This window comes from Dendrobium catenatum, unplaced genomic scaffold (genome assembly GCF_001605985.2).
Source record: "Dendrobium catenatum unplaced genomic scaffold, ASM160598v2 fragScaff_scaffold_1656, whole genome shotgun sequence".
Taxonomy (NCBI): domain Eukaryota; kingdom Viridiplantae; phylum Streptophyta; class Magnoliopsida; order Asparagales; family Orchidaceae; genus Dendrobium; species Dendrobium catenatum.
This window is the reverse complement of record NW_021320118.1, coordinates 956,145-969,245: the sequence shown is the minus strand read 5'-3', so window position 1 is coordinate 969,245 and position 13,101 is coordinate 956,145. Positions and strand designations below refer to the sequence as shown.

The window sequence follows — 13,101 nt, the reverse complement described above, 5'->3', positions numbered from 1 at the left end:
GTTTTCATGTTGGGTTCAAATCGCATTTTTGGGTAATGTTCAATATTGACACCCCTAATTATACATACTTAGCAAGGAGTTTAACAGCCGACAAGGCGGTGGAGGCAACATAATGCCGGTCGGCCAATCGTTGCCTGCGAACCAAACCGGTAACCTGACTGGGGGCCCATTTGGTCTCAATGCTAAGGAACTGGATCACCGTTCATCACACGTTGAGATTCTTTCATTGAAGTGATGGACGATGATCCATTATTCCTTGAGGAATTCCTCGTATGATATTTTTCTTGAAAGAAAGACGCGGCGAGGGGAGGGAAAGTGGTGCCTACGTGGAGGAAAACCCTATGATTCGTGGAGATCGTGGGCCTGGTTTCAGCGGTAAAGAGTGGAGATTGGTGGGCATAAATTAGAGTGGAAGCTTAGGAGAAATAGCGAGGATTTGGGAACTGTTTTCTTTACAGAACTGTGCGCGAGGTGTTCGACGTTTTGCCAAGGAGAGAAAAAGATGGTGGCCGGCATTGCTAAGGCCCGGGAGGTGGAGGTCGAGTGGCCGTGTTGCCTCGACGAATATGAGAAGCTTGTGTTACTCATGAACACTCCGAGGTACGCTCTGTTTCTCCATGTATTTAAGCTGGTCTAATGGAGAAGAAATGTATGTGACGGGTTTGGATGCTTTGGTTTGGTGGTCAGGGTGGTGATTGATAACAGCGTCTACCCCAGGGCGACTCTGGTTACGGTGGACAGCGCTAAGAAGCACAGGTACCTCCTGGAGGCAGTGCAGGTGCTTAGCGACCTGAATCTTTCAATCAAGAAGGCATACTTCTCCTCTGATGGAGGATGGCTCATGGACGTGTTTCACGTTACTGACCAGTTAGGCTGCAAGCTTACCGACGAGCGGGTTATCTCGTTTATCGAAGAGGTTTTTCACTTCTTTGCCCTTTATGATCTTTCCCATTCTCCTATTCGAAGCATCTGGGGTCGGAATTTGAGTATTCGTGCTTCCTCTTGCAGACGCTCGAAGCCAGAAGACCGAACAAATCCGTTGGCCAGGAGAATCTCACCGCTCTGGAACTCATTGGTGCCGATCGCCCAGGACTGCTCTCGGAGATCTTCGCCGTGCTTTCTGATCTCCAGTGCGGGGTTTCAGATGCCCGTGTTTGGACGCACAATTGCAGGATGGCAGCCGTCCTTTTCGTTTCCGACGAGGAATCCGGCGAGCCAATCGACGACGAGCCACACAGAATCTCCGACATTCAGTCACGTCTCCGTAACATCCTCCAAGGCCAGACCAACATTACCTCCATGGCTGTCACTAACGCAGAGCGCCGACTCCATCAAATGATGTTCGCCGACCGAGACTTCGAGATGGCTTCCTCCCCGCTGGAGGTGTCCATCCAAAGATTGGTCGAGAGAGGCTACTCCGTTGTCACCGTTCAGTGCTCAGATCGCCCTAAACTCCTCTTCGACATTGTCTGCACGCTCACCGAAATGGAATACGTCGTTTACCACGGCACTGTTCGCACCGACGACGCCGATCAAGCTTATCAAGTATGATATATATTTGATCATTTACCAGAAACCAATCTTTAAATTTCCTCAACATTTTTCTGACGCTATCTCTGTTCAGGAATTCTACATCAAGCATTCAGACGGGAGACCTATCAGCTCGGAAGCAGAGAGGCAGAGAGTCATGCAGTGCTTACAAGCTGCCATAGATCGACGAGGCCAGGGTCTGAGGCTCGAAATCTGCACAGTAGAAAAGCAAGCCCTTCTCTCGGAGATCACTAGAGCTTTCAGGGAGAACGGATTGTTGGTGAAGAGGGCGGAGGTTTCTTCCACCAAGGGACAAGTGGCATCGAACATCTTCTACGTCACCGATGCCGCCGGTGGCATTCCGAGCTCCGAGATGGTGGATGCCGTACGGAGACATATTGGTACGGGCTCCCTTACGGTGACGCAGCCATTTCCGCGAATCTGCGAGGAAGCGCAGGAGGCCGGGAACAGATCAGGTACTGGGCTTGGGCTGGCCTCGTTGGGATGCTTGGTTCTCAAGAATCTCTCCAATTTGGGATTAATTAGGTCCTCCTCTTGCTAAACAGGAATTATAACATTCATAATGCACAAAAACTATAAAAAGAAAATCCGTGCATAATGATTGTTTTAATTTTATGAACATTTTATTTTATATTTTTAATGATTTTGTATCTACAACTCAGATTAGTAGATTTCACATACACTTTTACTTCAGTTATATGTTAGGTCAGAAGTATAGATATAAATCTGTTATTATGGTTATAGAAGAAATGGTTGGTGGGGGTGGTGTGGTTTGTGCTGATGATAGGCATTAATGAATTGTTTTAATTGTTTCTTTTATTTTTTTCCTGTTGTGTTGTGTATTCGAGAAATTATTCTGAGCGTAGTTATATATTAGGAGATCAATCAGAATGAGTCACGTCAGCAATATCAAGCACGGTATCGAGCCGCAGTACCGAGCGGTACCAAACAGTACCGAGCCACGATACCGATATGACTCATTCTGATTGATCTCCGGACGATCATGTATTGATAGTTTACCACTTGGTTTGCTCTGTTACACGGTCTGGAGACAATCAAAACGAGCCACGCAACCGGTACACAAGAATCGATACCGCATAAAAAAGTGATGTAGTGCGTTTTGATTGGTCTCCGGATATGATCCAGGTCCACAAAGAATAATTTTTATAAGGGTTTATTTGGTTGTTTTATGAGCTGTAATTCTGAGAAAGAGAAAAGCGTAGGAATGGAATTGCCGGTCGCTGTATGGTGTTATTCGCTAGCAGGTGAGTATAGTTATTGTCTTGGAAAAGGAGGACACGATGCGTGGTCTTAATTGTTAGTGGTTGAGTGTTGACCAAAGTACTGGAATTTTGCTTTGACTGCGTTCCAAATTAGTTATGGATCTCCAATTTGGGCGCTTTGTGATTAGATGCCAACTTGAAAGGGAAGTTTTGATAGTTTTAATATTTAAGTTTTGACCTTTGATTGCATGGTATTATCAGATTGGTTTTATGTAATTAAATTTAAATCGCTTGAAAATTAAGTCTTCGTTTGTTTTTTTTGTGCTTTTGTAAAACACTGTTTTAAAAAACATTAGTTCAGAAAATGGAGTTTTCTAACGGAGAAGAACATTTAAAAAACATTCTAAAAACTGCAGAAAAATGAGAAAAAAAAATTATTGGGAACATGATTTGACGAACCAAACAACACAAAAAAAAATTCATCTGTTTTAGGAAACAGAGAAGGCAAAAAAACGCTCAAACAAACAAAGCCTAAGTAATCTCATATGTTTATGCGTATTTTAATTAGTGAAGTGATTTAAACTCTTTTGTATTGATATATCATGAAAAAATTAATCATGATCCGGCACAAATTTAGAGGAAAAATCAAGTTGAAAATTTCCAAAATTAAATTTGGGAACAATCACTTTGATTTAAGCAAACTTATAGTCAAACTGAGCGTTAAAATAATGGTAGTTATCTTTTTGAATTTGCTTAATTAGCTATGGGAGAATTTTGTTAGATTGTGCTTGCATGCACATTAGATTTAGTATCATTGGTTGATGTCAAAACTTTTGTTTGATATTTGCATATTTTGATCAAAATTGATAAGAGTTTTATTATGATTAGTTAAAGAAGGTTAATTAGTGGGATGATTAACTTAAATAGGCTTTATAAGTTTATAAATTGCTCCAATGGGAGAGACTATGAGAGTATAATGAAATATATAATTTTTTTTTTTTTAAATGATGAAAGGCTCAAAATATTTAATAAGATTTTAAGATCATCTATATTATTGTTGCTCTTATTGTTATTGGACAAACAATTAATTAATTTTCATTATGTTTTAACTTAATATTTTTACATTAAAATGTTGTTTGTTATTGAAATAAATAAACTTTCATTTCTTATGTTTTTATGTATTTATAAATACAAACTACAATCTCTTATTCTCTTACACACAAATGATGGCCATACACCAAATCCTATGGATCCGTTAAAATCATCTTATTCTTAGTTCAATCGCAGATTCTATCAATCTATCTGTTCAATTCTAATTCCTTTTATAATTTCATCCCAAACATCGTAGGTGGCCCATAATACTTTTACCAAAATATATCTCTAGCAAGCCACCCATGAGCATCTCAATCAGAAGAACTTTATCCACTGAACAAGGAAACAAAAATAATTACCGAGTACTTGCTACAGTTATTGTCAATGAGCTAGCCATGCTTGGTGTGATAACCTGAAAAATAAAATGTATTGAAAAAAAAAAAAAAACAGAATTTCTGTTTGAACATGAGCACAACGGCGTTGTACTATGGAGCGCTGCAGCGTTAGATTTGAGAGCACAGTGGCATCTGAAAAGACTGCTACAACATTTTTTTCTTGGTTCTATAGTAACTCTGAATTCAACGTGTAATGTTACGAAACTGGATAAATCTATATTTATATCTCCAAAAATCATCTTGATCAAGCATGAATCTCCAAGCGAATGATAGATAAAAGTTTTGAAAATTAAATTAATGATCATTTGAACTCCGATTTTAGCAGGCTTATAATCAAGTTGAACGTCTCAGTACGAACCCAACAATATAATCTGAGCCCAAATGAGACCAAATCAAGGATCCAAAGCATATTTGTAGGATTCAAAGCATAATTTGAATCACCAAACTAATTCCAAATGAGACATGCTTATAGTCAAATTATGTGGCTCGATGCGACGATTCCAATAAGTCCAAGATTGCAGAATTTTGACATCATTAAGACATTCAAATGATAAATAACAATTCACGATCAAAGTGATCAATATCGGCCGTCCATTCAAACCATTCCCATTTTGACCATGATCCTCTCCATATTTACAAGTCATGCCACTATCAAAAAACTATAAATAGCCTCCATTCATCACATGAAAGAAGGAAGAGAAAGGAAGAGGATAAGGGAAGAATTTGGGAGATTGATTGCCGTCGACCACCGTTGGAGTTCTTCCCGATCATTGACAAACTTCCACCAGTCTGCCAACCACCGCTAGACTTCCGCTAGTCCACCGACCACCGACGGACTTTCTCCTGTCTGCCAACCACCGCTGGAGTTTCTTCCCAACCACCAACTAACTTCCGCTAGTCCGTCGACTACCGCCGGACTTCTGCCAATCCGCCGACCATCGTTGGACTTCCACCTGTTTGCCAATAATAGCTAAAGTTCTTCCCAACCACCGACGGACTACAGCCAGTCCGCTGACCACCGCTGGAGTTCTTCCCGATCACCGCCAGACTTTCGCTAGTAGTCGGTCACCGATGAACTTCTGCTAGTCCACTGACTGCCACTAGACTTCTGCCTATTCATCGACCAGTTCCGGACTTACACCTATTCATCAATCGCCATTGGACTTCTGTCTGTTCATCGACCATTATCAAACATCTGCCTGTTTGTCGACCACCACCAGAGTTCTTTCCGACCGCCGTATGAATTCCACCCATTCGTCGATCACCTACAGTCCTCCCGGGCTCTGTCGCCTATCGATTATGGTCTTCCAACCACCAACATAAACTATGATCCTTTTGACCTCCGTTTATCGCTAAATATGGTCCTTGCGACCACGATTGCCAGTCGACTACAGTTCTTCCAACCACCGTCATCTGACTATGGTCCTTCTAACCTACATTGCTTGTCAACTATTACTTTTCCGCCCCAATCAAACATATCAATGCTAATTCTTCAACTCCCAACATATAATGCACTATGTATGATTTATTTTTAGTTCATCAAGCCAATACCTTCCTTCTAAGGAAGTGCCTCATTTGCAATCAATTGCAAACATTAGTGGATTCATTCAAACTATAACAGGCCTCGTAGTTTTTCTCCTTTTTAGAGGTTTCTGCATAAAAATTATGATGTCCTTATAAACTCTATAATCATACTATCTTATATGTTTGTGTGTTAGATCTTCGGACAAAGCTAAGAAGCTAAACTACATCACTCTCTACTGCCGCAAATTTTCCATGACACAACAATATTTATTAAATTCTCTTCATCACCTGTTCCTCACTTATTTGGTTGGCTTGCATTAGAAGAAGGAGAGAGAGAGAGAGAGAGAGAGAGAGAGAGAGAGAGAGAGAGAGTGTGGAAGACAGGAGGAGAGAAATAAATTTTAGGCATTTTTTCCATTAATTTTATTCGGAGATTTCTTCTAATATTTGTAAGTAATTCGAATATCATTTTAGTTTTTAATAATTTTAAGTTTGACCGATTTCTTTTCTCCTAAATTGATTAAAATACATTTTCTCCTAATTAATCGAGTTTATACCACGTAACTTTTTCTATATGATATATATAAATTGTACAAATAATTTGAATTTAATACTATCAATTTCTATCAGATAAAATGAGAATTATGATTTTTTTTAAATAAATGCATTGTGTAGAGATTTTCCTATGTTTCTATATTTCATATATCAATACATTTTATACATGATATTGGTTTACACAACATTGAGAAAATGATATGGATTTAAGGTGCATGTGGTATTTATGTAATGAAAAGATTAAGACTGATGGACAACTTGAGATTGATGATGAACTAGGTGATAGTTGGGGTTGAATTAAGATTGATGACCAACTAGTCCATGGTTGGGGGCCAACTTGAGATTGATGAAGAATTATGCAACAGTTGGGGATGACTCCTTAATGATTATTGAAAGCCAAGTGTAATGAAAATGATAACGATAATAATGATGATATGACATAAAGATATGAATGAATAGATAAAAGTATGAAAACACAACATTAAAATTTGATGTCTTGCCTTGCAAAATCATACAATGATAGCAACAATAATATTGAGAGATACATTGATAGTATTTATAGAATTATAGTATTGGATGTATAGATAATATATGAACATATGATGCATAAGATAAACATAATTGATTATATTGACACTTACATATTATGGGTTTTTGGATTGATTAATGAAGTGATGGATCACGTCTTGCTTTATGGATTTATTGATTATCTATATTTGTATATTGATCTATTGATTCATAGATTTTATTGGATTGGTTATTTTCTTTTATTATTGGTCATTTTGAATTTTAATAATGATATTTGATCATTGATTATATTGATTAATATTAATGTATTAACTAGATTAAACATTTCATATTGACTCTTTGGTCATTGTGTTGAAAGCTTTAGTGAGTTTGGATTGCGGCTGCGCTTTTTAGCTCATTATATTAATGATTTTAGATCAGGAAATGGATCAAGATCTGGTGGAGTTAGATCGCCAAAGACATGCAAGTTTATTTCGTTGTTTGTATTTTTCATTATTCTTTTGTAGTCAGAAGCCTCTAATTAATAGAATATTGATTGTATTGATCTCCTGATTATTGTATATCAATTTTTGGTGAATGAATATAGTGAAAAATATTTTGACTCATATAATTGTTAGATGCTTTAATTGGATATATTAAATTATATTAATGATTTATATAAGCTCTGGTATATTATTAAAACGATAAATAGATCATTCTTTCAAATTTGATTCCGGGGTGTCACTTCGCCACCCAATCAATGAAGATGAACTCACACAAAAAATATTACGAGGCCTTGCTGATTAATATAAGAATCTTTACTCAACCATGGATGTTTGCGAAAATTTTGTCACATTTGAAAATTTTCATAAAAAATTTATAAATTTTGTGCCCCATCTAAAAGTTGAAACTCGAAAGAAAGTCACTCTATCTCTGTCATTTCTATTAAAAAAAAACTCAAACATCAACACCTCCAAATCTTACCCCATTAAAAAAAAAATCTTCGTTCCAATCCAAAAAAACAAAACAAAACTCTCACCAAAATTGAAACCATCAAGATTGTTCCTATTTTGGAAAATGTTAATTTTGTTGGAACAAGTTTATTTAGCCCAAAGATGCCTCAACTTCACCTACACACCGTAATTTAAATACATCATGTTTTCCTCAAGCTCGCATTACAACAACTGCTTACTAACCTCTAGTACCATCAAAAGTAGAGTGGCTCTTTAATTTGAGTCAGGAGCCTCACATAATCTCACAATTTTCCTGCAAAATATCTCCATGCATTGCGAGCAATATATTATTGAAAACATCCAAATTGGTGATGACACATAAATTCAAATGACTCATATTGGTTCAACTACTCTTCTTTATGCTATCACAAACTTCACCTTAGACAAAGTTCTCTATGCTCCTATGAAAAAGAATCTTGTCTTTATTTCACAATTCTACCCCACTAACAATGTCTCTATTGAAATTTCACCACATTAATTTTATGTGAATGACAATTGCTCAAGAACTACACTAGTGCAAGGTACATCTAAAGATGGTGTTTATGAGTGGCATAGATCCTCTTCCAAAAAACCACTAGTGATTCCATTCTGCACCACCAAAGCCTCCACAGATCAATGACACTATCATCTTAGTCATTAGTCTCTTAAAATATTATGGCATGTAGCCTCTCATTATAATATATTAGTTTCTGAATGAAATATATCCAAGCTTGTTTGCTACTCAAGTTCTTGCAATAAAGCTCATAATTTATCATTTATAAATACTCCCTCGCACATGGCCTTGTATATTCATGGGATATTCCTCAGCACAAAGTGTTTAACTTTGCTATGAACCTACCACCACAAAAAAATTCGTGCCCCATAATGTGCAATTTGTCAAAGCTAAATGTTTACTTCAAAATTCAAATAAGCTACTTTACATGCCTCAAATTAATCACCCTTTTCTCAATTATGACCAACTAATTCGACCATCCATGGAGAAAACTATTTAATGCACTATCCAAAATTCAAAAACCACCACATAATATCCCACCTACAAGTTCAATTTTAGCTTTTCCATTGGCTTCTTTCCACCACCTATATATACAATATTAATTATGTTGGATTCACCTCTCATAATAAGCCAGAAAAAAATCTATAGTTGAGCCCCAAACTTGTTTATGCCCCTATAAATTCAAAATTGATATTCGACTACCCTTAACATGCATAAGAAACCAAAATAACTTGTTCTTTAATATCCTTGCCCCACACTCATTAATTTCTCCTCAAAATTAAAAATAAAATTCTGCCATTTATAAAATTTAAATCATACCTTTTACACTCAAATGTGTAGCGCACTTGTTCGAAAAGGAATTGAGAATGTTCTGATGGGCCGAGTGTTCGAGTGCTCACCCTGCCTAAAAATAATCCCTACTTCCTATTCTTTGCTAGCCATGGATCCTACTATGAATATAAATATCAATTCTGACAATAATCAATTGCCCTTATATATGCCTCAAACTTCTCTTATTTCAAATAAATGGGCCCACTTCTATTAATAACCCAAGTAAAAATTCATCTCTCCTCATCAAAGATTCAATTCTCTCCATAAATTATTCCACACATTAAGGTTTGTTAGGAATAGCTTTTGATCATTATTTTTTTCTTGATTTCAAAAAAAATTATATTAAATAACTGCTTTGAAAAGCAATAAGAAAGTTGTCCTTATGATGCATAACATTACCCCCTCCAAAATCACTTGCTCTGACATTAGGCTTGGACATATATTTCTTCCCAAATAATTATGCCAAGCATGAACTCCATGAATTTTGATATTTCGACCCATGCAAATGTGAATAATATTATCTCTCTTTATCTCATATCTTACCTACAAGTCTACAACCAACACAGCACACAATAAAAGCCACTGTATTCTGCATACCTCCATGACCTCAATAATCTTCTTGAAAATTTTTCTGGATCAATAAATTCCTATTAATATATGATTAATCAATAATTAGAATTTATGTTACACACATCATAAATATAAATTTTTAATTTTTTGTATGGATATCAACATAAAAATTCTTTTCTATATAATTAAGCATAATTATTTTATGTCATGTAAATCACCTTAGAACACTGAAAATAGGTTTAAAACAATATCAATTTTGATTCAAAAATTATTTTAAGAGATGAACTCTTCATTCTGATTGTCAGAATTTCATATGTCAATTTTGTAGGATTAAAAATTATGATATGGTGACATTTTTTATTCATTAATTTAAGAATTTATCTATGTGATCATTGAACTTGTGTGTGTCAGTCGAGTCAGTGACTGTCAGTATACTGTATAGTTGCGCAGCTCATTTTGATATGTTGGTTGAGAGCTTTGAGACTACCAATGAAGAAGTATTGAAGTTACATATCTTAGTTTTTTTTTTTTTTTTTTTTTTAACAAAAGCAGAATCTATTAATAATAAAAAAGCAAAGGTTACAACAAAGTAGGAAAACAAAACAAGAAAAAACTGGAAAATTGCAGCCAAAGGAGCGGTCTCAGCAAACGGCCAGAGCTACCAGCATCCCTGAAGCCACGCAGGACCGTCCAGTAAGGTGGTTAGCGACCAAATACAGAGAAGCCAAACCAAAGGTTGCCACAGCAGAACCACAGGGACGCGAGCCCCAACCACATCATAGCCCAAACTGCACCGCAATCATCCCATCAAACCATGAAAATTTATCTTAGTACTTTCATTGTTTATATATTATGTCACTTGTCTTCTTATAGCAGTGAAAGACTGGCTATTCAAATTTTATACAGAATTGGCTTTATTTTAAGTTGATTTTTCCGTTCAAATGTCCCCACATCTGCTGTGAAGAATTTAATATTTTCGTATTATCTTTATTTTTTGAGTGTATGTATGTGAAGAACTGTACGTGTTCCTTTTGCAGTTAATTTCTTTCAATAAAAAGACAATAAATTTGTTTTATTTTTCTTCAATATATTCAGAGATTTTTTCATGGAAGGTGCCTGCTGGCTATGGCCTTAGGGAGATGTTTCTGGTCTAACAGTACATGATTCATATTTGCAAAGGATATTGTAGAAGATACTTTTATGATATAGTAAATATGAACTACCAAATATATCTTATATGATGAAAGTTAGATGAGTTTAGGGCATTGAAAATGCATTAAAACCTTATGATTTTTTTTTTTCAAAATAAATTTTATTCCAAACAAGATAAGGGAACTACGACAAAGACCCAAAAACAGCCAAAGCCAAAGTACATCATATAATGAAAAATATAAGCAAACTCAACAAAACAGACATCCATAGATGTAGGAAAAGGAACCAATAATCAAAGTTTCATAAGTATTTAAAAAATTTTCTTATCCTACTACTTTCATTTATACGTGTTAAATCTTTGTATAATATTAAGACATAAAATACATATTCTATCAACTCATTTTCTAGCATGCAATAATAATAATAAATAATTTTTTTATTAAAATATATTGATAAAAACCCTGTCAAATGATTATCATAATTTTTAAAAGTAAATATAATATAAAAATAATTTCAATAAATTTATTTGTATCCCATTGGAAAAAAATGATGATCCTGACACTTGATCTTGTCGGCGAATTAACCGGCCGTAGACCAGCTGTCCTTGAAGAACTTTTATTTGGTCCGGTGCAAGGACCTAGAGGAAGATTCGGTTTTACCTAAAAATAATCCCTAGTTCCTATTATTTGCTAGCCATGGATCCTACTATTAGTATAAATATCAATTCTGACAATAATCAATTGCCCTTATGCCTCAAACTTCTCTTATTTCAAATAAATGGGCCCACTTCTATTAATAACCCAAGTCAAAATTCATCTCTCATCATCAAAGATTCAATTCTCTCCATAAATTATTCCACACATTAAAGTTTGTTAGGAATAGCTTTTGATCATTATTTTTTTCTTGATTTCAAAAAAAAATTGTATTAAATAATTGCTTTGGAAAGCAATAAGAAAGTTGTCCTTATGATGCCTAACATTACCCCATCCAAAATCACTTGCTCCGACATTAGGCTTGAACATATATTTCTTCCCAAATAATTATGTCAAGCATGAACTCCATGAATTTTGATATTTCGACCCATGCAAATGTGAATAATATTCTCTCTCTTTTATCTCATATCTTACCTACAAGTCTACAACCAACACAGCACACAATAAAAGCCACTGTATTCTGCATACCTCCATGACCTCAATAATTTTCTTGAAAATTTTTCTGGATCAATAAATTCCTATTAATATATGATTATTTAATAATTAGAATTTATGTTACACACATCATAAATATAAATTTTTAATTTTTTGTATGGATATCAACATAAAAATTCTTTTCTATATAATTAAGCATAATTATTTTATGTCATGTAAATCACCTTAGAACACTGAAAATAGGTTTAAAACAATATCAATTTTGATTCAAAAATTATTTTAAGAGATGAACTCTTCATTCTGATTGTCAGAATTTCATATGTCAATTTTGTAGGATTAAAAATTATGATATGGCGACGTATTTTATTTATTAATTTAAGAATTTATCTAAGTGATCATTGAACTTGTGTGTGTCAGTCGAGTCAGTCACAGTCAGTATACTGTATAGTTGCGCAGCTCATTTTGATATGTTGGTTGGGAGCTTTGAGACTACCAATGAAGAAGTATTGAAGTTACATATCTTAGTTTTTTTTTTTTTTTAACAAAAGCAGAATCTATTAATAATAAAAAAGCAAAGGTTACAACAAAGTAGGAAAACAAAACAAGAAAAAACTGGAAAATTGCAGCCAAAGGAGCGGGCTCAGCAAACGGCCAGAGCTACCAGCATCCCTGAAGCCACGCAGGACCGTCCAGTAAGGTGGTTAGCGACCAAATACAGAGAAGCCAAACCAAAGGTTGCCACAGCAGAACCACAGGGACGCGAGCCCCAACCACATCATAGCCCAAACTGTACCGCAATCATCCCATCAAACCATGAAAATTTATCTTAGTACTTTCATTGTTTATATATTATGTCACTTGTCTTCTTATAGCAGTGAAAGACTGGCTATTCAAATTTTATACAGAATTGGCTTTATTTTAAGTTGAATTTTCCGTTCAAATGTCCCCACATCTGCTGTGAAGAATTTAATATTTTCGTATTATCTTTATTTTTTGAGTGTATGTATGTGAAGAACTGTACGTGTTCCTTTTGCAGTTAATTTCTTT

The 13,101-nt window shown here is 35.4% G+C and overlaps 1 protein-coding gene across 1 annotated transcript; it reads left to right on the top strand.

Moving 5' to 3' along the window:
- The first annotated feature begins 245 nt into the window (after nt 1-245).
- On the top strand, nt 246-2,182 carry LOC110106801 (ACT domain-containing protein ACR7). Its single transcript, XM_020836815.2, has 4 exons — nt 246-600; nt 688-916; nt 1,009-1,545; nt 1,625-2,182. Exons 1-4 carry the CDS (start codon nt 503-505, stop codon nt 2,090-2,092), a joined length of 1,332 nt encoding a protein of 443 aa, XP_020692474.1. The 5' UTR covers nt 246-502; the 3' UTR covers nt 2,093-2,182.
- Nucleotides 2,183-13,101: the final 10,919 nt, after the last annotated feature.

What these genes read in the sequence shown, in the direction of transcription:
- LOC110106801 (XM_020836815.2), top strand. Translation starts at nt 503, where the DNA reads ATGGTGGCCGGCATTGCTAAGGCCCGGGAGGTGGAGGTCGAGTGGCCG. An exon ending in TTACTCATGAACACTCCGAG is followed by an intron (nt 601 to 687) that starts GTACGCTCTGTT and finishes TTTGGTGGTCAG; the next exon opens with GGTGGTGATTGATAACAGCG. An exon ending in ACGCCGATCAAGCTTATCAA is followed by an intron (nt 1,546 to 1,624) that starts GTATGATATATA and finishes ATCTCTGTTCAG; the next exon opens with GAATTCTACATCAAGCATTC.